Raw genomic sequence first — 24,922 nt, 5'->3', positions numbered from 1 at the left:
ACTTATATTTTCATGAAAACCACAACTTAATTATTCTTGCAAATGTTTTACTGGAAAAAATGCCAAATGTTTGCAGGGTTTAACCTCAAGTATGAATGCTTATCTTTCTTATGCATGAATGCATGATTTCACAGAATATTTTATTGCCCAGTCATGCTGAAATAACATGAATATTCTGAATCTGTGGTAAATATTCAGCTGTGTGTTGTAATTGTGACTGCCTTTCCCTGTTTTCTGACATTTGCTAGACAACGCTATTAATGATTTAATCAATAAGGCAGGACACAGGATGTACACTCAGTTGCTGTGAATCCACTGGACAATTATCTACGCTGTTCTCAAACAGATGCAACTGGACATCACACAGTCTTTGTACTGTGGAGCTGGCAGGTTAAACACTGTTTAATGTCTGATCTGACTGCAGTGGACATATGCACCTCCTTAGTGTAATGTCTAAGGGCTTCTGCACATGCATGAACAGGTCTAGAGCTTGTTTCACTTGTTACTTGTCAATGCACTGTAGAGACCAAAGAAATTTCCCATGTGTAAAGTCAGATAATATAACAATACATTTCAGAGGATTTTAAGTCAGTAAACACCATCACTAAACAAAAAGCTGAAAATTCATGTTTCACAGTACCTGGTCCTCCTCTCCTCCTCCCTCTTCATCATACTTGAGGATGTTGTCCCTGACGTCATCCTCAGGGTCAATCAGCAGGGGCTTCGCTTGCCGCTCCTTTTCCCTGCGCTTCATCCACACCACAAACAGCAGAACCATGCCTACAATAAAAAAGATTATTTTAAAACGAAGAACAGCAACTGTTTGCCAATAATTAACGTTGATTTTTGTTAAAACCATGCAGCTCTCAAAGATCAGACAGTATTTGTTGTACTCACTGAGTAGTATGATGATGCAGATGAGTATGGCAATGATGGCCCCAGTGCCAAGGCCAGCAGCTGCCACGGCTCCCGTGGCACTACAGTCCCCATTATCATCACACGGACACACTTTGACCCTGATTACAGAGCGGTTGGACAGTGGAGGGTTTCCCGAGTCTGACACAATTATGGGAATCTCGTACACACTTGCTTCCAGGTAGGGAATCCTAAGCCGCAGCTGAGCATAGTCACCTGCAGAGCAAGAGTTAGCATGTCAAATGTAATAACAGTATAATTAAAAATAAACAAGTGTGGATTGTTTGGAAGGGTTCTTAGGAGAACATGGCAGCACAACTTAGGTTTAATAAACTGAATAAACTACATGACTGGAGATATTTGACCATAATGCACAGTGCAGCACAAACACCTAATGCTGTCGTACTCTCAAGCACGGTGGTGGTGGGGTGATGATTTGTGCTGTTCTGCAGCCTGGGCACCTTGAAGCCACTGAATCAACCATGAATGCCTCTGTATACCAAAGTATTTTAGGCTGCTGCAATGGGCCAAAGTCCACCTTCAACCTGAATATGGAATCTTAGGAGAGCTAAATAAATTCCCCCAAACCTCAATGAACTGAACCAACGATGTAAAGTACACTGGGCCACAGTTCCTCCTTGATGACTGAGACTAATAAAGTCATACAGAAAACGATTACTTTAAGGTATTTTTGCTAAAGGCGATGCTACAAAGTACTGAAACATCTATGTTTTTTTCACAGGAGTGCAACAAATCCTGTGAAAGCTTTCTTTTCCACATGACTGTACATAAAACTGAAATGTACAGCTGTATAACCTACAGCATTTATCACTCAGTCAAGCTAAGACGAGAGCCTCAGCGGGGAAAGAATCCAGGTATGTGATCAGATTTGTCCTCAAGACAACTGCTGTGATACATCCATCTGGGTGGATTAGGTGACAGATTGGATGCTCGGGGGACAGAGAGATGAATGGATCTCATTTGTCACAAACAATAGATCGTACGTCAACAGCGGATGGCACCCGCATCTCTCACTGTGAGCTTCGTGAGACATTTTGTTAAACTTGGACTTCTCTCATAGCTGATAGCGATCCCCCCGATTAATGCTGCCAGTTATTCTGCTGAGAGGTTTATGGTTTCATTCAGAATGATGATGTGTCATTTCCCCACAGCACTTAAAAATGAACCTCACAAGGGTCCAGTTCGCGAGACCAAACTTTATTAAACACAGTGTATAATGACTAATACCGCTCAGCCTGGAAATGGTCCAGTTTCGTCGAACGCTTGCAGGAAAAGAAGGCAGCTCGAAGACAAACGGCCCTATGTTGGGGTCGGCATCAGCATCGGAAGCTGTGATGTTGATCCTAGAGTTGGGGCGTGCTCGTTCGCACATTTGTGCCTCCCGGGGTATCAGCACGGGCGCGTTGTCGTTTACGTCGATCAAGTAGATCTGGAGGGTTCCTGTCCCGCTGGCTTGGGGCGAACCTGAGGGGAGGCAAGAAGAAAGAGAGAAGACAGAGAGATCAAAGGAGGAGATGGTGAGATAACAACATAGTAGTGAGGCAGAGCAGTGAAGATGAAATGATTGGAGAAAGAGAACAAAGCCCCCCAAAAAAGGCAGTTTGACGAGAACGCTGCAGAAGACGGCAAAACATTCGTTCCATTTTTGCCTCATTTTTCGAGCTGATTCAGGTGTGGAACTGAGAAAATGAGATGGGCGCCAAAGAAACAACAGAAGGAAAAAAACAAGACGTTTTGTTTACAAGTGGGTGAACGTGGAGGGACAATGCTGTATACATCTGTAGTGGAGCACCGAACGCCAAACAGCAAATGAAAGGACATATAAATGTTTTAGTCCTTGTATTTCAGAGAAAAGCCGAGGCGAGACTCACATTGGTGGGGAAAGCGCTCACATAAAGATTGCTGTTATCTGCACTCTGGAAAGCCTACTGGGAAACAACTCAAATGCTAACCCCTTCACTGCATCCAGAAGTACAAGCTCATAATAACTTCTTCTGCTTGCCAGACCAGAACAGAACGGAATAAGGTTAGAAGAAATGTTTTTGATGTTTATTGCATTGTTAACAGCAAAAAAAACCCAAAACCTTCAATGTGGTTTGATTACAGTACTGCTGTCTTCCTGACTTAGAAATATACTTTATTTTTTTTGCCACTGTTTCACTTGATTTTGTACAACATGGTGCTGGGAACGAGCACCTCATTGTTTTTCCAAGTGTACTGCTTGCTGTCAAAAAGTCAGATTGATTTTGAAGTTGTGCTGCGGTCCGTCTCAAGCTAGAGCAACTTCAAAAGAGTGAAAATGTGTGTAATGAGGTTGAACTCTAATGTGCACGGTGTTAACTCTCAGACTGTATGTACGGCAACTGTGGCAACAGATTAAAAACGATGCTTACACAGGGCAGCATTGCGTTTGGACATGTGGACATGGTCAAGACGGCCTGCTGAAGCATCAGAATGAGGAGGAAAGGTAATTTAAGCAGGCTGGGTTGAGAGTTTCAGAACGTGCTGATCTCCTGGGATTATACTGCACAACCATTTCTAGGGTTTACAGAGAATGGGCTGAAAAAGCCTAATCACAACCAAGGCATGCAGAACACCACGTTGAACCTGGAAGCAGATGGGCTACAGCAGCAGAAGGTCATTGTACTCAAATGGCCTCCACAGTCACCAGACCTCAGTCCAACAGTTCCCCTATGGAATCTGATGGAACGGGGACTTTACATCATGGATGCTAAATAGATTAAAACGGTTGTGTCGGCAAAAGAAGTTCCAACTGGCTACTAGCATGGTGTACCTAATGAAGAGGCCAATGAATGTAATTTAGTAATGCAATTCTCCATAGCAGTGCAACCCCCAAACTACAGATGAAGGAACCACATGCGACGCTCTGTTAAACAAACAGTAATTTGTTGTGGCCTTGGTATTCAATCGACAGCTTCCTTCTCAGACTTTCAGCGAACTGAACTAAATGACTAAAGCAGTGCTGCATAGAAAGAGTTTACCCCAGCAGTTCATCAGTGCTGTATTTTAACTTTTTTTCCACTGTCAGACAGTAACTTGGTGCATCAACTATGTAAAGGTCTGTTGCTCCGGGCCCCAAGGCTTATCGACCGTCTTGTCTGTTATGATTGGCTGGGTGCTTTGTTGCTTCTTACGCTTCGCTTGAGGAGAATAAGTAAAGAGAATTTCAATCAAAGTGGAATATATCCCCTTGTTGACACTGGACTCTAGAATCGGTAGGCAGTCAACACTTTGAGCTTAAGCTGGTGTGCTTCAGGGCAACCAATCCCTCATTTCTCACTAGAGTAAAAACACCTGGGTCCCTCCTACTTACACCCAGGGCAAGCATCTCTATTTGTAGTGGTTCAGTTCTTTGTCTTCATACATTGTTGCAGCAGCAGAAACAGATACACAGAACCTTCCCTGACAGATCCTTTTTTCTATAAGAGACATGAGCATGAAGGTCACTGCGGCTTTAGATACTTTATACAGTGCAGTGTATGAATCATTCACAATTTATCTGCACTACATACAGCGTCTGGTTGGAAAGTATCACGTATATGGCATATTTAACCCTTACAGCTTCCTTCTAATGATTTTCAGTGCTGCAAATTCACAACAGTTTGCTTGTTTACATGGAGCTTTCATTTGATGTTTGCTCATTTTTAATCACCCGTCACCCCATGCCCTATGCACATCTACATGACGGTGCAAAGATCTTGAGCCAAACCTCGTTTCTTCATATTTTGCTAGGAAAATTGCACAGTTGTAACAAATCTCAAATTCAACCTAAAGATTACTGACATCCAATACTGATATTTGCACACAGAGATTTCTCTAAATTCTCAGACTCTTGATGATATTACATGCATGTATTGTAAATGATGAGATATTCAAAGTCTTGGATTTTACACTGTGAAACATTATTGTGAAACTGTTCCAGAATTTGCAGATTGGCGAACCTCAGTCATGTTACTGACCTGTTGCCAGTTAACCTGATTAGCTGAAGAACATTACTCCATCTGTTTCTCTTACTACCATCTACTTATTCAGCCTTTTGATCCTCTGTCGCAAGTTTTTGAATTCAAGGTGAGTTAATATTTTTAATGCAGCAGTAATCTGATATCCTTTTTATGTGCTACAATGAAAAAATATGGGTTTATAAGATTTGCAAATCCCTGCATTCTGATTTTATTTCAATTTTACAGAGCATCCCAACATGTTCAGAATTCACTGTGTACCATGCACTATTCTGTGCTCACCATTTGTTTATTTTTTCCCTATCAAAGTTTAATTTAGATTGCTTTTTCTTAACCATATCCACGGTGTAATAGCAGAGGGCGTCCTGAGGCAAATCTGTGATATTGGGCTATGCAAATAAAATCGACTTGACTTGATTTGAGAGCTGCTTTATGCAAGCCACTGCTAAGACTCTGCAATCACCCTAAACTGTTTTGTCAATAGAAACACCTTCCCGGAAGCCACAGTATAATATAATACAGATGCACCTTAAAGTCTAATCCTAATAATCCCAGTCATAATATCTGATCCCTGCCAAAGAAGGAAGAACTCTGTGTGAGAAAACATTACTTGATTATGCTGTGACCTGTTCGGGTTGATGATGCGTGATAATAAAACCTTTTTGATATTGGGATCACTGGAAACAAGCAAGACTAAAAATCACACTATGAAATGGCCAAAGCTCTAACAGTTCATCCTGATAATATTGACATTTCATTTCCGTCCTTTTAAAATTCTTTGAAATATTCCAGTTAAAACCCCAAATCTAAGCCTATAATTCAGGAACTCTCTGGCCAAATTGCATGGGAATTCATCCAACAGCTACTGAAATATGTGAATGTGAACCAAAGAGGTGGATAAGATTGCAAAAGATGGTTAAAACATGCCACTGCAACCTACTGTTACATACATGCTACTGTAAATCATCACAACTGATACAGTCAGCCTGACTTACCAGACTTACCATTGTCGAATGCCAGGAATGTTGCCTCGTACACATTGTTCTTGACATATATGGACTCCCGGTCAAGCAGGGCCATGGTGGTGATCTGACCATTGGTCCTGTTAATCTTCAGCCAGTTCGCTGGATCTGATAACTTAGAGTACCTGCATGCACAGAGATGGAAAAATAAAGACATGTCATTAAATCCAAAGATAAATACGCACATACAAGAGCCACATAATGACTTTTATACTAACTGTTACTTGAATGCCAGCGGCTCTGAATCTTTTATTTTGTTGATCCAAAGTACCCATTATCAGGTTGAATGTTCATTACCCGAGTAAGCAAAACCAGCCAAGGACCTTTAAAATATTACAGTGACATGGAGAGTGGAACATATGTTCACCGAGCTAATCATAGCTGCAGCTCATTAGCATGAAGACCGATGAAAACCCAAACCCATATGCGGAACAGCCAAGCAGCACTCTTAACAACTTCACAGCTCTTAGTACCCACACAAACGCCACGGCAGCTCTCATCGGAGTCACGGGTTGAAGCGTCCACAAAACTGAAAGTGACAGCTGCACAGCGCAGGAAGTGCCTCAGGTCTAATGAGAAATGGTTAAGTCCGGACAAGAAGAACTCTCGCTAGTTGGTACTGTGAATATGTGTGTGTGCACGCACACGTGTGTGTATGCGCGTCAGCATAATGACAGGAATTTGGTGTGAGAGACACAGGAAGAAAAAAAGAGGCGGTGAGAGAGATCAGAGGCTTTTTTTTTTCTGAATAAGCTTAGTTGGTGAAAGGGGGCTTAATTAAAAGAAGTCTGTTGAGAGCTGACACTAGTTAGCCAGAGGCTCACAGGCATCCACAAAACTAACTCCACCTACAGCTAAAGATACACACAGTTCTGGGCTGGCACACATATGAAACAGATAAATTAGATAAGCAGGAGGACAGGCAGGTGCACTCATTATCATTATGCTTTTTAACAGCTTTTTTATTTTTTCCTTGAGAAAAGCAAACAAGCAAATGAAAATAAACAGAATTTCTAGTCAAAGAAATTGTCATGCTGTGTTAGCCAAGGTGTGATGTTGCCCCGTAGGTTACATTATGGTATTTGCGCAGGATGCCTGGCACGCTCATCTCCTTCCTGTGCCAACAAGATGTCACCTCCAGCTGGCAGAGCGAAATATCTTACTATACTTCATTGGATTTTTTCCTTCTGACAAGAATCACGCCTTAAGCTTTAACCCTAATGTATTAACATAGCTTTACTTAATACCAATTAAACAAAAAGGCGGTTAAGATTGTTTCTTTTCCCCAATTTTATAAGGATCACATCACACTGCTGCTGCAGCAGAAAGAGTCATATTACCTCTGTTTGTTATGTGAAAGACATCTGCAGATGACAACTGATTTTTATACCATCCATATCTGTGACTGGCATTGACAGTAGTCTTTTTGCAGCTCTACATCTTCCAAATCCCAAACATGGCTATCAGGATTGCTGTCATGGAACAGCTTGCTCAGAAAATCTCTCACACGGCGCTTGCATTTAAGAGGCATGGAGGATCTAGTCTCAGACGTCATGCACGTTGTTGCAGAATGAAAATGTTAGGATCCTAACTTTCTAGACAGCATAAGATGAATTGATGAAATACACCTTTAAACCTGGAACCAAGCTTTAAACTAAGACATTTATAAGTGAAGATTTAAGGACATATTCTCAGCTGTGAGGGCTAATATCTAAAAATCAAAAATAAATACCAGAACACACTCCCATTAATTTAGCGTTTAGCTACCAGTTAAAGCACATCAAACAACATCATCTGGCAAGCAGACATGGCCTCACATCATCTTCATTTTTCTTTCCTCCCGTGAGGAGAGAAAAAGGCATAACATTCAGAAACATTTGAAAAAACACACAATCTGGCTCCTCTCCCAACCACTGCTCACACAGAGGCCTTTCAGTCATACTTGGCGGTTCCTCCTGTGTACTTTAGCGTGTGGCTGTGTGTCTGCTCTTGCGCATTTCTCTTTCTTTTTTGTGCATATTGTGCAGGGGGTTCAAGTGAGGTCACCCAAAAGGAATAAAACAGCAGCGGCGGCAGCAGCAGCATCAGCAGTGCAGACGGGGCTGTCGTGAGCTGAGTGTCTGCTGGCACGCGGCTTTGGAGAAGACAGAAGCTCTGAGCTCCCATCAATAACAGACACGCAGACTGACGGGGAAGAAAGCGACAGGGTCGGTCGGAGCGGGAAGGAGGGATGGATGAGAGAAAAAAAGGAGCAAAAGAGGAGTTACTTCTCTCAAAGGGCAGAACAGCTCAGCCCACTTGGTTTGCATGACATGTCTTTTTAGGAGAGGAAACCTGAGATGTGGCTATTGCTCACTTTTCTGTGCAGTATATATATATATAAAAAAAAAAATATATATATATGTGTGTGTGTGTGTGTGTGTGTGTGTGTGTGTACTTCTCCCACAACCTCCCTCGCTATCAATTCAGTAACATTTCCACTGGGTTTCTCGGTGGAAGTGGCCGTCTTACTGACATTAAGAAAAATCAATCTCTCTCGTTGGAGCTGGCGATGGAGTGGAACAGTGCTGCCGGACCTTAGTGAGCATGTGGGAGTTTCTGTCACATAGGGTCAATGCCTGGATGGCATGATGCCCGCAGTGTGTCATCCCAGTTAGGAAGGATGGAGGGAGGGATCAATGAGGAGGAAGATAGGGATCTAAGCAGGGCAGACAAACAGTGTCCAACTCATTATAGGATGACCTCTTCACACCAGTCGCCTGGCAACAGGGAGGTAACTGGGATGTGGGTGGGGGGGTCAGTTGAGAATGTCACCGAAGAGGCATAAACTGTGAAGAAAGCGATCGGCTCTGATTAAACAGTGGTGACAGAGAAGACACCTACACAGTGTAGGCAAAATATTGGAGATTTACATGAATATCAAGTACTCCCTCAGTCTATTGTACAAGACTTGGACACAACTCCATATATTCTGAATCTGCTTATATCCCTGGCTTTGAATATACTATATAGAAAAGTTTTCTTTTCGGTTTGTTTTTGCAACTTCATAGTGGTTAGGTCGGAAAATGCATTTTATTGGGTTTTAGATGCACAAGCACAGATTTATAAACTTACAAGACACTTTCCATCCGTCTACAGCCAAATAAGACGCACAAGCTAAAATAGCTCAGTTGAAAGAGCGTCAGCCTAAAAGTACCTGTTTTTGATCCTGGATTTTAGCAGCATGTGGACTTTTTTTGGGGCACCTGTGGAATCCTGAGGTGCTTCCTGATGCATCCATTGCAGTGTATTTGTGCATGTGTGTGTGTGTGTGTTAGTGCTCAGATGTAGGTAAAAGCATTGTGTGTCCAACTGGGTGAATGAGACAGTAAAAAACTCTGAGTTCCCAACGTGAGTAGAAAGGGTATACAAAAGCACCAGTCCATTTTGTCCCACTTTGTAGTTCTTACATCCTGCATGGAGTTTAATGAAATTCTTAAACAAATAATTTTTCGGTGTTTTTTCATACATAGGTTGATGTGGTAACGGGCTAAAAACCGGGGGAATAAATAGCAATAAAAACAAAAGAAATAAACAAGTACTAAATATTGGCATCAGTGCAGAATTTGACATAATTTAAGCATTTTAAGCTAAAGCGATGTTCTTTAAAGTGCGATACCTGACAGTCTGGTGAATAAAGTGGTCCGGGTCTTGAGCCGCAAACACGGTAAGAGTGGTCCCTGCTGGCACACCTTCTTCAAAGCGAATCATTTTTGGGTTGACGGGGAAGACAGGCGGCTCATTCACATCCTGCACAGAGATGGTTACACCTGCTGTGGACTGAAGCGAGGACTGGATGCCACTGGCCAAGTGGGCCTGGTTGGACACGACCACAGTTAGCATGAAGGCACGATTCATCTCAAAATCCACGGGCTACAGAAAAAAACAGAGACGGGAGAGAGACGGAAGGGAGAAAGCGATACAGAAAAGTTAATGATGAGCGATTGGGGGAAAATGAGCGTGGCTGATTGCAAAATTAGTTCTAATTTTTAACCAATTTAAGAAATGACATATAATTAAGCGAAAAACAATGCGCAACTATAGTCCTCAGTCTGGCACTTCACAGCATCTGGCACTTCACAGCAGGTGGAACGGTACAAGATGCGGAGCTGAATAATAAAGGGAACGACTGTATGGCTCCGTTTTGAAGAATTATCAAACATTCGGCACATCAATCAGGGCGGCGTGCAGAGAAAGGAGGCTTATTTTTTACCTTGACCACTGTCACCATGCCCTCATTTGTGATGGGATTGGTGCGGATGGTGAAGTGTCCAGATGGGTCTCCGCTGACAATGCGATAGACTGCATTCCAGTTAGGACTGTGGGGCTGATCCCGGTCCACCACTGTCAGGTTGGTCACCACCACGTTTACTTTGTTCTCTGGAACCTCCCCGGAAAACTATGCGGGACCAGGAAGGAAAGAAGCACGTGAACCACGAGGGAGGGGAGGATGGCAGAGGAAACATTATGCTAATACTCCTCAAGCAGTCAGCTAATGAATGTTAATAACTTGATTTAGTGAGATTTTAAGCACATTCTGGAGCCATCATCAATCTTTTAGCATTTTACATAATTGTTATTATGAAAACAAACTGCTTTTAGGGTCAAGCCAATAATGCTCATTACATTAAAACATGAACTGAAAGTGGAAGCAAAACAAATGGGGGGGAATTAGAAAGACAACATAGGGGAAAAGAAAAAGATAAACCAGGAGACATATTTGTTTAAATGTGGTTAATAGAGAATCATATCTTCCATTATGTTAATGCAGTCCCGTATTCCTCCCAACGCTTGCTCGTATGAAACTCTTTATTTAAACTAATGGATTTGTTCAATTAAGTGTTTACCCATTCAATTTAGATTCTGTGCATTCACCAAATCTAGGTCTTAATAAGCACTTAGATAAGTACTGTAATTAAAGCAGCAGTAGGAATAATCTTTGGCTAATGATCTTCATTATATTGCAATCTGAAACAACTCCCCTCTGAACTAACTCTGGAGGAAACTTGGTGACAGCTGCAGAGCCGAAAGAAGACTTTACAGTGCAATAGGATACAGTTCCCCGTCTACTGGGATTGATCTGGCTACTGAGCACACGAAGGTAGTCACACACGCACATGCAGCGAAAGCTCTTATGTCACATGATAATCAGTGTTTCCTCTTGTGAAGCGTTAGCTTGTTTATGGTGTGAGTCTGCCAGCTGCTGTTCATTTTAATGGCTTCATCATCGTGGGATTAAAGCAGCATCCAAACCAACAGATTCCTCTCTTCCACTCCCTCCCACCCTCCTTGCTTCCTCTTCTCCTGTTCCCCCTGCTGGGCTGATAAGCACAAAACAAATTAAATATGCACTCTGAGTCCCCGGTGTATGGGCTCCTCTATTTTCACCCTGGGCTTTAGCCTAAACGCCACCACAAACCTTCCAAGCTTGTTTGGCCACGCTGTCAGAGCGCCAAATGGAATATGCTCCCTTGGAGGCATGCACAATGCTCCTGACTATAGAGGATGGCCCATTCTAAATGGCCACTCTCCGAGATGCAATGTGGCCCTATTGATAAGCCACGAGAGACACAGACTCGAGAGTTTCCGTAGGATTTTTTTCTTTTTGAGTTACAAGGAAAAGAAGTTATGATACTTTTATTTCAGTTATAGAATAAAAGGCTTTTGTTGGTGTAACTAATTCTGGCTTCATAAGGATTCACACACAAACTTCATTTGCTCTTTCTTTTTAAACATGAATTATTCTTAGAGGCTGATCTTTTGAAGCCGTGACTGTTTTGGCTTAAAAGCAAGATAGGCCACTTCGGCTACGAGTGACAGTTAGCGGGATGAAGGTGAATACTGAAACATCTACAGGTGTAAATTATGAATCACACAGTTTATCCAAACCGTTTGCATTCTGGCTGCATGAAAGATTTATAGTCAATAGCTGTGCACTACATCCTCTGATTTTAGGCTAATATGCTTACATTAATACGTTTAGCTCAGAATAAAAGTAAGTCTAATGGCTCAGCAACCTATTATTTCTAACAACAATAGCCAATCCTATCTTTTATTAAGCTCTTACCCAGTATGAGACATCCTTTATATCACGGCTAAACAGCGATGTAGTGTTTATCACAGGGATTGAACTACGTATTCGGTTCCTGTCCTTCTCTTTGTGCTCTCCCTTTGCTTGTCAGGAAAACAATGAAGAAAACGTAATGATGGACGGGCTAAATTTACAACCATTCTTGGACTCACACATCAGCTGTACAAGTTGTTAATAAGCATACTTTTTTTTCTTTAATTCATATTTTCTTTTAAATGTTGTGTACTATACAAACATTTAATGTGGTAGTACAGTATATAGTGAAAATGCAAAAACCTGACATTTTAAAGTTACAATGTGTAAAATTGTCAGTAGATTGCAGATTGCATAATCCTAGCTACGTGCTACAGGGAAAATGTGTTTTAGGCAGCCAAGAGAGATCATAAACATTAAAATAGTTAGACTATAACCTACAATGGCCGTGGCCACCCAGCGTGTGTCTGCTACTGCTTGGAAGGCTCTCATTCAACCATTTACCACAGCTATCAGTGCTCAGTGAGAAGCCTCCACGTCTGTTTCCTCTGGAAGAAGCTAGAAAACTTAAAAATAAAGCAGGTATGATCCTTCATATCTTAAGTTTGAAGATGCAGGCACGAATTTTAACGTCCCTCCACGGTATGTGAGCATCTACAAGTTCTCTTGTTTGGCGTACTACTATGTGGCTGGTCTCTACTCACTTCCATAAACACTATTAGTTAGAAGAGAGATATCCTTGCCAGTGACTATATTCAAATATGTGGGGGAACGTGGTGACTTCCACAGATGACAAACCTGCTACTGCAGTATTTAGTTTTAAAGCTAGAGCAAAACAATACTAAAGAGCTCTTTGTGTCCCTGATGGTGCACTGAAAACAGTTCCAAATACTGATAAGACATGGTATAGTACACATATTACATGACTTAAGACAAAACCCTGGCAGCTATGATCTCGCAAGTACAAATTTATGCTAACAAAGGTAAAATAAGGGAGCTTTTAGAAATAAACTACTCAGAAAGTGAAGATGTGATGCTACACGTGCTGCAGTCAGTACAGTAGGTAGGCTATGGACTCAGAGCCACTCTGCTTAACAGTTTGTGTGGCAAAACACCCATTTTAAATTGTCCTAAACATACTTAAAAAAAATGTTCTGTAAAATTCACACTTCTCCTAATTATTGTTGAGTCAGTGCTTGATTGTGACTTCACAAGAGTGTACACTTGATTAAATTGTTTGATTAGACCTACTGTGGCAATAGCATTGTCTTTTAGTTCATCACATATTGCCAAACATAGCAGTGACATTACACATTCAGGCACATGTGGTGAAATGAATAAAACATTTTGGTGTTTTCTTTGTTTTGTTTTTTTTTCCAAATTAGATGCAGTATATCGGCTTGGTTTACACCCCCGCAAGCAATTTCACTTAATTAACGTGCTTATGTTTTCTCTATGCCTCCTGCAGAGAGCAATGAATTCTTCTCGGGTCTGTCATAGACAAATAATTACTGAAGCGCTCTAAGTCATGTTGGGAAGCAAAACAAGTAGTAGAGACTGACAATGCAGTGGAAATGGCATCTGTTGGAAAACAACTTCTCTGCTGTGGCTGTTAATGTGTTAATGTGCTGCGCTGATACATTACAGCACTAGAAACACACACCAAAATATGGTGAGCTCAAGCTTTACTGACAAGCTCAGACATATTGTTGCAGTTGTGCAGGAGTGTTGTAGGCAAACTGTGTGTGGATGTTGAGGTGAGAGTCAGGGTTGGGAAACTTTCTAAACGTCAGATCACATCCTCGCTTCAGCAAACTAAAACAAATTCTGGCTTTTTGTAGCCTTTAAATAGTCCAGTCCCTGCTGAGGAAAAACAACATATATCACAGTTTGTATGGGTTAAAAATGTATATACATGGGCTTGCAGTTTTGTGGTAAAGGAGCCAGAACCGCAGACGGGGAGGAGGGGGACGTAGACCCATTATGTGTAGAGCGGCAGCCTCGTTCATTGAGCTCTACCTCTGACAGCTGGGGAGCTCTTATCAGAGCATGCGGCTGGAACTGTACTGGCACGCACGCTGACGACGGCCCCGCTGAGGAGACTGGGATCACAGTGTGTGACACTGACACACTGTTTGCTCTGCCTTTGAGCTTTGCTGAAAACAGCATCTGTCTCTCTTTGGAATCATAGAAATCCAAATGTTTACATAAAGCGCAGCCATGGCCCTGTAGGTCTATCAGACTGTGGTCAGCGTTTGATCCTGTTCCAGTCGTACAGTCATTCGAACTCTTAAAACTAAGCAAATGTACAACTAACAACACAAGCACTTGTTCTAGAAAAGTGGGCCCGCTGTAGCGTGTCTTCCTGTCAGGCCAGTGTGGCGGTGTAAGGGATTGGGGGTGGATGCCTGCAGATAAATTCCAACTACACGAGGCAATGTGAGCAGGAAAAGAAAACTGATCTCATTCAGCTCCTTTTCCTGCCTCTCTTTAATCTCCTGTCACTCTCCTGTATTCTGCACCAATTTCTCCTCATAGATCTGTCCTCATCTCAAAGTGTTGTACACGGTCGCATTCCCCTCCTTTTTTTTATGCTTCGGTAGCGCTAACATTTTACGAGCGCTAACGCTGCACTGTGTGGTTGTTGACACTGACCAGACAGTGTGTTTTCAAAACAAAAACGTTTGAACGTACGTTTCCACTTACAGGCTTAACAAACAGCATGTCTATAGAACAGCTGGTTAGCATGGCAACTAAATATATAGCTATTAAAATGTCAGATGAGGGTCGAAAGGCAAAGGATGACACCTTTTGACCCAAAGGTTAGTGTAGAAACTACATGATATGCAGAGAGGGTAGATTAAATTGTTCATATGATGTTCGAGTGAAGTAAGTCAATAATATAGCAATGTTAAATCTCTCGCCACTGCATGTGATTTCATCTCAACAGCTTTGGATCGCGGTTTGAGGAAGGCATCTATCTCAGTCAAGTCGAGCAGCCGCCTTGGGTGGTTGTTACATTTACAAAAGTCTAACTTGTAATTTGAACAAAATAATTTCATGTTTCCGTGGTGAAGGTAACTAAATCATGTAGGATTTGTATGAACTTAATTTGTTCTTGTTGAGATGACATGATACAATCTAGTAAGAGTGGTTAGTTGCTGGACTCATGAAATTCACAAGATCACATGAGATTTCAAACTGCAGGAAAAATCACTGGAGTTATAAGAAGCAGACAACATACACCACACATATGTTATCGCTATTTATTGTGGTTTATCATAGCTTTCCTACCAATCCTGGATTGGTGGTGTGGTGGTTAGTGCTGTTGCCTCACAGCAAGAAGGTCCTGGGTTCAAATCTGCAATCTGGCTAGTTTGCACTGGGTTCTCTCTGGGTATTCTGGTTTCCTCCCACAGTTAAAAATCATGCAGTTATTAGAATTAGGTTGATTGGTGATTCCAAATTGCCCATGAATGCAAATGGTTGTTTGTCTCTATGTGATAGACTGGTGAGCTGTCCAGGGCGTACCCTGCCTCTTAAATCTATCACTTCAGGGTTATGCCCCAGCCCCCCTGCAACTTGGATAAAGATAGGCGGATGGTAGTTGTTGTAAATCCATTTCATTTTTATGTTAACCAGACTCTAGACTTTGTTGAACATTATGTAATATGAAGATAACATGTAGTATTTAAGTGACCAAGTAGTATTGGGGTAAAAGCTATTGACTAGTTTTGGAATAAAATGACGAAATCGTGAACGATTAAAATATTCCAAGAGTTCAACTTACTTCATCTAAACATGTTTCAATCACGTTTAATCAACACAAAATGCACAGGTTTACTGAATATGAATAAATTGTGTTGATTTAACTAAGTTGTTTAAGTTTCTGCCAAAGCAAAACAGTTGTGTGCAACCGATGTCCATTAATGAATTAAGTAAATCCAACACGGTCTTTTTTTCAGTGTATTCTGCATGAAAACAATAGGACAGAAATAGAATGATATTAAGGCTCATACAACCCCATACAGCAGGCTAGTACAGCTTCAGTCTGCGAGCGCAGACAAGACTCACCGTCCTCACTGTCAGTTCAGGCGGGTTGTCGTTGATGTCTGTAATAGAGATGAGGGCGGTGGCTGTGTTGGAGAGTCCAAAATTCAGGTTGCCCTCCATGTCAGTGGCCTGGACAATAATGGTGTACTGAGAGACTTTCTGTAAAAACAAGCAGGAAAAGACAAACGATAGTCATCAAATCCTTGTACAAACAGAAAGTATTTCTCCATCTCACACTGACACTGGAATGAAAGCCCTCTCAGCTCTTGTACATGCCTGCCCAACTATTTTTTTTAAATTTTTTTATTTACAGTAGTTGGTCAGCTGTAAACATTTATTCATTTACTGCTGACCAACTACTGGAACAACTGAGTAGCTGGAGTCTGCTCAAAGACTTTACCTGCTCGATACCAGATAGCGAGTAGCACACATGCACAAACAAAACACACAAAGTTGCAGAAAGGGAGCAATGCGTTGTTAAAAGGCCCATCCATTACTGACTAAAAGTCTTGGCTTTCTGCTGAGAGAATGGAGTTGGATCATCACTCATTTTAATGGTGGTGCTGCCACTTTAAGATGCACCACGGTGCTTTGGATAATACCAGAAGGTGAATGGGCCTTATTTCGTGCGAGCGGGTGTCACCCTAGAGTGCACTGCGGTAAAGACTGCTACAGTACAGTGCAATGACCAGGAAAACAAAAAGAAAACACGAAGCTTTCTTTAGATACAAAAAAAACCCCGCAGAGAGAATACATCCACACTGCAGCGACACTGTCCATGGTGCTGAAAGTTCAGACTGTCCCTAGACTCAGCACTGGAAAGAGGTCTCTGTGTGAGTGTGATTCCACCCTGACAGCATATAAGCCTCTCTGCGTTGTGGCTTTGCAGTCTCTTTCCCTTTTTATGAATCCACTTGGCTCAGGCCTCCATTGTGGGAGGAATGAACGTCAAGGACAGGGCACTGTTCGTTTCACAGGGCCTGCTGTGTTGCTGAAGATCCAGAATGAGTTCTACCAGTGCTCTAATGTTCATTTGTTGCTATGCTACCTTTACAATATGTGCTGAGGAAACAAGTTCTAGCAATTTGATGGCCAGTGGCACTTATGACAGACTCTTTGAGGGAACAAGAACAAACCGAGCCAGAGGCCGTGTAGCTATAGATAATGCAGTTACAGATTTCTGCTTAGAAAGCAGTTTCTTTACTTTTTAATTTCTTTGACTCATGTCCTCCCCACCCCGGTTTATTGTGTGTTCTTTGTTAATGCACACTCCCTGCTTCTTTTGATCTCCTATCTTTTTTTGCTATCTTAGATTGGTGTATTTTTTTCTGTCCCTGCATCTCTGCCAGAATCTCACACTATATCTCTACATTGCCTTCTCTCCCTCCCACTCTTTCTTTTTTCAATAGTGAAGGATGCAGTTGATTTTTAGATCAAAGCATTCAGACCCGTTAAAACAGCCAGCTGGAGTCATTTAGCATCCCTCCAAGTCATTATGAAGTGCACAGACATGTTAATCTGCACCAAACCAAGCCTATTAATGAAAACTCAATACTGGCTGCCCTTTATTAGACTCATAATGAAATATCAATACCATCTCCCCTCATACAGAGCTTCAGTAAATAGAGCATCCAATGAATGTGTCTCTCTGCAGACTCATTTAGATCCGGTCACATACATCAGTCTAGAAATAGCACCAGATGGCTGCAGGAAGCTAATAGGCTTAAGCTTTGATGGACGGTTCTTTCTTGGTCAGGTGAAGAAAAAAAAAAGCCTGGACCTGAGCCAGCAGGTGGAGCTCTCAGACAGTAGCGGATGATGCTGATGCACTCTATCCTGCAGGGTTATATCACTCATCTGAGAGTAGCTGTGGGTTTATGGCCCTGCTAGCGCGCACATCCTCATCTGTCCACATCCGCTAACGTTCCAGTGAGTGGGAACAGGTGGGACACTCAGACACTTACACGCTGGGCGTACACACACACACACACACACACACACACACACACACACACACACATACACACACACACACACACACACACACACACACACACACACACACACACACACACACACACGTAGTCACGCGCACACAGCCAAGCGTTTTCTGCTGTCCAAAAGTGGCTACCCAAAAAAAACAGTAAAAGGCTCTCTAATGAGTCCTATGGAAGCACTGAACAGAAAATCTCTCTGTTAGATTAGAGTCCAACACTGGCAGGAAGTACAGCTTGACCAGCAGCAACAGTCCAGACTTCCTTGCTGTTCTCGAGTGTCACTGACTTAATCTGCAAAAGCTTAAAACCATCAGAGGTCACAGAAACACCTGCACACAGAGCTCCGCCAACAACAACAACAACACTCAATCCCTTTTTTCACAGGGACCAAATTAGGTAAGTTTACTATATCGGAGCTTGAGGAAAGCAATGGCTTCAGGCTATCAATGTTAGCTACTCAACATATCAAGCCAGGCAGCCATCGGGACAAGTGGAAAAAGCTGGCGGCTCTTAGGAGGCAAATGGTCCAGTGGGGCAATCTTAGCAAGAACAAAGTCGAGGAAAATCCTGGTCAGAACTGGGAAGGCAAGTGGAGAGGAGTGCTCCTCTAGCAACACACACGCAGTAGCGAACTGTCCCTGATCTGAGCGTGCAGTTTCACTCAGACATGCTGTGAAGGCACACTTAAAGAGGGTAAAGAGACCGCAACCAGATGAGTAAAGGACTTGCTTTTGTAAATGCGTCGTTTGCAGATTGTGTTCTGGCTTACCGGGCTCCCAGTGGCCAGGGTCATTAGCTTGTCACTTACAATCTGTCTCAAATGGCCCAGTACACGCCTAAAACTGCGAAAACCAGCTTCTGTCGTCCTTTGACTACTCTCTCCCAGCGACCACCTCAGCAACCCCCTCAGTGTCACTGAACCCCATTACAGTTTCCACTCAGTCCAGCTGACATCAATTAAATTTACACAATTTGATTTGATGCTGTTCGATTCCATTTCATTAGATTTTAGTTGGGTTCAGTTCAATTTGCTCCAGTTCACTTCTCTTACACCGATGCCGCTGAAAATCAGAGAAATCTATAGTTACAAGTAGACGTGCGGAAACTCGCAGTCCACACAGCTACTCTCCATTTTTACATTTTTCCCCTGTTAGTACCAAAAAACATGCATCTTATTCTCTCTTCCTCACTCACATGGAGGTCCCTCGGGTTGGTGTAAGGACAGGAACGGCTCAACACTGGTTTGAAGACACAAGCCAGCTGAGACTCACTGTCAGCAGCACACAGTGCAACACTGACTCAGGTACATGTTGGTACATGTGGGATACAATCTCTAAAGCTACTTGATTAGATATGCCTCCACATTTACGCAATCAGCGCAAATGCTCTGAGTCACAAATATAACAATCTGCCAGACTAAAACAGAGATACTGAGCAAGAGGTTCCGTGAGTTGGGTTGCACAGGAAATCAGTTAAACAAACAGGAACATGATGCACGTGCTATTGCAAAATTTTTGGCTCCAACATGTTATAAACATATAAAAAAAGTTTGGTGGAAATGTCATATTTACGGCTCTTTTTAATCTTATTTCCATGCTTATATCTTGTGTTTTGATTATTTATACTGTTTAGGTTTGTCTCTAATCACCTCTTTGTGCAAACAGGGCAGCTTGACTTAGGTGTGTTTGTGTGCTGAGAGAGTGCTTGTTTAGCTGAACAAAGCTGTGTGTCAACATCAAGGCTCGTAGCCGAATGTGAGAATTCAGTGCAAACTTTGCAAAATCGGATTTGCATATCACTTTCAGTTCGCCTTAGGTGTTTAGCTACACACTTATACCTGTGATCGGCACAGGCAGCGATGCACCCCCAGTGAAAATATCAGTGAGGAGCACGCCATACATGCAACTCAAATTTACCTTCAAGAGAAGGAAAAAGAAAAAGTCATCAAAATCCTCGGGACACATCATCTAGGAAGCATCAACGTCTGTAGTGTGCAAATCCATCTGACGGAGCTTGAGATATTTCATTACATGAGAGAAAACTCTGAGCTGCTGGCAATGCCAGAGAAAATGTCAAGGGATCACCAAAGTCAGTTATCCCAGGAGACAATGGATATTAAAAAGACTTCACAACAATCCATCTAGCAGTTGTCAAGATATCTCAGTCTGGACCTAAATGGCGTCCTAACAGGCAGTCTGAAAAAGAGAGCAACACTTCTCAGTTTGTACTGGGCAAACACCTTTCATCTGAGTCTAGTCTTTCGGATATTGAGACTGTTTATTGATTCAACAAGAACGGATGTGAGAATATTTGGCTCTCCAATAAATCAGGAAAATCTACGGCCGGGAAATACAGAAACATTGTGGTGTGCAGGATATTGTTGACATCAACTAAACGTATTATTTAGTACAGGTTTAGCTAAAGATATTATGCACAGACTTTAAGATGTGAGGCCTTTGGGCTTTTCCTCTCTCAAATCATACTTTCATGGGGCAATTATTGGAATTCCTTATAATGTGTTAATATGCGCTGGGATGCTTCTCAGTCTCTCTAGTCCTCTTCTACCAATTGCAGCATTATATGGAAACAGAGAAACTGCATTTCTATTTCTCTCAAACGCCTTTTCTGTCTGCTTACAACCTGACTTTTTGGGGTAATGTGAGCTATATTGTACAGATGTGTAGGCCAGTGAGATTTAGAGATTTATCTCTAATAAAATTACCAAGACACGACAAGTCCTGACAGAAGACTAGAGAAGCAAAGAATTGACAAATGTGGCCCAGTTCAGCACCGTGTTGCTCCACATAATAAAGCAGATAGTGAGCGGACCTGTTCTTGATTGAATGTTGACTACAAACTGTCAACATCTCCCTACAGGCATCAATACTTTTCATTCAGCATCCAGCTCACAATCCTCCGATGGCTTCACTTTCTGGAGCTCCAGAGCAAGAAGGTGAATTAACATAACTCAGCAACTCAGAGGCGATAAAGCTGCGGGACTATATCGGATGCCAGTTCTCAGCCTACATCCCCAGTTGGGCTTTGCAGATCCTAATGGAGCCAGGCTGTGGGCACTCATGTCCTTGAGGCAGTCCAGGCGATGTCCTAATCGACGTTGAGACGGTCCAATGTTGAGCTGGCATCTGGCAACTCAGCACCATGCCACACCAGACTGTTCCAACCCAGGGCTCATGGGAGACTGAGACAGCCTGGGGTAATGAAAGGAAACAGCTACGCCTGCCAGAGGAACTGAAGCCACGGGGAGAGGGCGCAAAGGGAGAGTGTCCGTGCCAGCTGTGGCACTCTGAAATGGCCCACTCTGCTACCTGCTGCATCCGAGCTGCACTTCATTAGAAGACTGTTTCTTCATCCATATTTTTTTTAGAACAGCATGCATGTACGAAACTGCAAGTGCCTTAAACTCAGTGGACGATGACATAAAAACATTTGTGCTTACTGTATTTATATTTAGCTCATGAGCCTGTGGGCAGGAGTGTGTGGAGGGTTAAGGGTTGTTGTGAGTGAGGCAGAATAATTGGAGTAAAGCGGTGTCAGAGGCAGGTGATACCGAGCTAACCTCCCGTTCTCCTCAACACGAGCCGCCGCTTCACCTTTTAATTAGCACATGAATATCCTAATTAGATGCCAGAACCAGGGAAGAAGATTAGTTAAAGCGCGAGAAATGAGAATGAGAAATGGGCGGGGATATGCGCTGCGCAAACTGTTTATTCACTGTCAATAAAAGTAGTATGAATGCCCATGACTCTGCATAACATCAGGTGCCTATACCACACTGGTTGCTCAGACCCCCCCGTGCAACACCTGGGATCTCATTCTTCTGCTTTCGCTGCTCCTCCTTACTCGGTATGAGCGGCATTGCCTATTTACGACACGGGTGTATGCGCGCGTGTGCCCATGTGTCTGTGCTTGTTTGTGTTGATGACCTTGACAGCAGGTGGGTGAACTCCCAGGTGTGTCCTAGTTTTTTGTGGGAGGATCACAGGCAGGTGGGACTGTGCCTGGCTTGATGTGTCCAGATTAATGAGCTTTCCCTCACTCACATCAGCTGCTACTGCCGCAGCCTGGGCCAAGCTGGAAACAGGGACACAGACCTGGCCCGCATTCACTAGACTCATTTATATTGTCCCACAAATGTGCCACGCTATCATGCCATGCCAGCTCCATATAAAAATTGGATAAGGAAGAAGCATTGATGTATTGTCTCTTCTGTTATCAAAACCTGCTTCTGTTCTTGATATTTTAGCCATAATTATTCTCTAAATACGCTTGCTGTACTGCTGGTAAAATCCTGTTTTTCATTCTCAATGTATTGGCTGGCCAGGTTTAGCGCTGAGCGGGACCGGTGGGATTTCTCAGAATATAAACATTATGAGACACACTCAGTGGTGCTTTTATGCCGGCAATAAAATCAGCCAACTAAGTTATGGGGATGAGATTATCCCCCATAATGAAGGCATATGAATTTGAATGTTTTTGCCGATTTTTAGCACCGGTGTAGGGGATAGGTTTGAGCATTTGTGTTTGAGACTGTGTCTGCAACACGAAACGCCTGATAAAACGTGGCTGCCCATAGTAACCCGGTGTTGGGAAAAACAAAAGTTCACCCCCGGTGACCTTTCTCATTAGCAGGATAAGATGGAGGATAGCGCTGTGGTTTCGGTGGTGTGTGGGTTGGCAAAGTACCACAGCGAGCAACAGACACGGCAACAGCGGATGAGGCAAACGAAGGCAATGAAAAGAACACTCCTGCGACCTCGTCAGCAGAGAGGTGCTGGATTTACGCGCCCATTATGCCTGCCCTGCTCTGCGTGCTGAGATACTTGCCGGTCATTTTTATTTACACACAATAAGCAGAAACGCAAATGAATCAAAATTAATGAGGTAATTTTGTGCTCGGTTTGACATTTGTGAAAGGGGGAATGCGGCTGACTTGTTTTTGTTTTTTTTTAAAGGCTTCGTTATAATCTGCGATTAAAATTAGATTTTGGGAATTTGCAGGTGGATTTATTTATTCGGGTCTTTATACATTTGTTTGTTTCAGAAAAAAAGCATAGTATGCATATAGAAGTCAAGGAAGCTCATTGTAAAAGTTAAGCAACTGTTAAACAACTAGTAAAGTCTAGTATGAACTTGTGCAAATCTGGATTAAACAATTGGCAAAATGGGATAACGTAGGTCTCGCCTAGGCCTGCATTAAACAACAAAGCCGCTTACCTTGCTATGTGGACTGAGTCTAGATCACACACTAAATGCCATTAAAAGTTGGGGATGGGATTATACTGCCTTACAAAAATGCACACAGACAGGAGGGGATGGTTGCCTTTCTTATTGCGCTATTTTTTAATGTGCTGCAATGTGCTGGAGGAAGCACACACAGTCGGTGCCCTTGTAATATAATGGCTGCCTGCCACAACAAAGTGGAGGGCAAAAGGACATCCGCACAGAGCACTGTGTACACACTCTGATGATAAACTTTACATTACATGCACCCCAGTGGGCACCTCGTGTGCTCGCGAATGCTGAATCTTTATTACGTTGCTGTAATAAGTAGTGATAGTCTAATTTCGAGGCCCATCACTGTTCTGGGACTGTTTTTGATGAACACACAGAAAATTAGGTAGAAAAACAGATAAAGTAACAACATTTTATTCTTTAGTAGTATATAAGAATGTGACTAAACATGGATAACATAACCGAACCTTCATAATTGTTTTATTGCGTGGACACAAATGAGATGCAGAGTGAATCCTCGATGTAAGTAACGGGAGCACAGAACGCACAGCTTACACTGACCTCTCTGTCCAGGCCGGCTGCCACCGTAACAATGTCTCCAGTCTCACTGTTGATGGTGAACATGTTGGGGATGGGGCTGTGGGGGCTCTGGGAGAGGATGCGGTAGCGCACCATGCCGTTCGCTGTGGTGGAGTCGTCCGAGTCTGTGGCGGTAACCTGCATCACAGACGAGCCTGCGGAGAGAAAGATTCAAAACTGTAGCGGATATACGCGTTATGCTGGCTTGACTAGAAGAGGTCAGGCTGGGAAAAAGAAAAAGTAAGCAGGCATACATTAAAATAAAATTTTTAAAAAAAGGGCTTTTCAAGTGCCTTTGTTTGTTAAAGATTTTTTCTGAAGTATCAAAGAGAAGGAAGTCGGGCGTGTGAAGACTCAGAAGACACAAAAACTTGAAACAAGTCAATCAAGACTTTCCAAATTGCTGTGGCGTACTGTTCTTTGGCAAACATCTTTTAGAGTCAGAGCTATTACAGAGCACAGCACAAACACACAAACAAAACCTGTTAAATAAGCTCCCATTTTAAAGCTGCGCTGTTTGGTGGTCTATATATTTCAAACTAGCGGGGCAAAGTTTCCACCTCTGCAGAGTCCATTTAGTAATGAGCACCGGGTCTTCTGCTACTTCCACCATCCATTATTTCAGCCTTCGGCAGCGCTGTCGCTGCCCTTAATGCTTCAATACACTCTCCCTATTTGTCTTAGAATCACAGATAAACACTGCCATTTAAGCCAGACAGCACAGAGGTAGAGAGGCAGAGGGAGTGCTCACAAGGATGTGTGCAGGAAGGGTGTGTATGAGCCCACAGTTCCTTCCAGGCACACGTATGCATTAGTATGCATGTGCGTGTTTGTGTCCTCTCAGCATGTTTCAGGGTGAGAGGCCCTGTGTCCCTGCATCTTCCCCGAGCAGAATTATTGATTTGCACGAGTTTGTCAGCTGGGCTCACAAATGTGACCAGGCAATTAGGAGCACTTGGTGCTGGAAAGAGGAGAGATCACCTCGCCTCCCTCGCAGGG

At 42.8% G+C, this 24,922-nt stretch overlaps 1 protein-coding gene across 2 annotated transcripts in view; it reads right to left on the bottom strand.

Moving 5' to 3' along the window:
- Window positions 1-24,922, bottom strand: part of cdh4 (cadherin 4, type 1, R-cadherin (retinal)) — a 241,205-nt gene that overhangs the window by 9,614 nt on the left and 206,669 nt on the right. The window contains exons 8-15 of one of the 2 annotated variants that reach the window (XM_086291574.1): window positions 23,906-24,078; window positions 16,116-16,253; window positions 10,191-10,376; window positions 9,597-9,850; window positions 5,912-6,063; window positions 2,164-2,400; window positions 898-1,131; window positions 641-780 (exon numbers count right to left, since the gene is read on the bottom strand). In XM_086291574.1, coding sequence (XP_086147700.1) covers window positions 641-780; window positions 898-1,131; window positions 2,164-2,400; window positions 5,912-6,063; window positions 9,597-9,850; window positions 10,191-10,376; window positions 16,116-16,253; window positions 23,906-24,078 — 1,514 coding nt within the window. The remainder of the gene's footprint in view (window positions 1-640; window positions 781-897; window positions 1,132-2,163; window positions 2,401-5,911; window positions 6,064-9,596; window positions 9,851-10,190; window positions 10,377-16,115; window positions 16,254-23,905; window positions 24,079-24,922) is intronic. The other variant, XM_086291575.1, reaches the window with a different exon arrangement.

The sequence above is a fragment of the Aulonocara sp. 'chitande type north' Nkhata Bay genome, linkage group LG5, assembly GCF_057382095.1.
Source record: "Aulonocara sp. 'chitande type north' Nkhata Bay isolate Kocher_YH1m ecotype deep benthic linkage group LG5, A_spYH_male_GT1.1, whole genome shotgun sequence".
NCBI lineage: Eukaryota > Metazoa > Chordata > Actinopteri > Cichliformes > Cichlidae > Aulonocara > Aulonocara sp. 'chitande type north' Nkhata Bay.
Note: the sequence above shows the minus strand (reverse complement) of the source record. Positions and strands in the feature narration are given on the sequence as shown.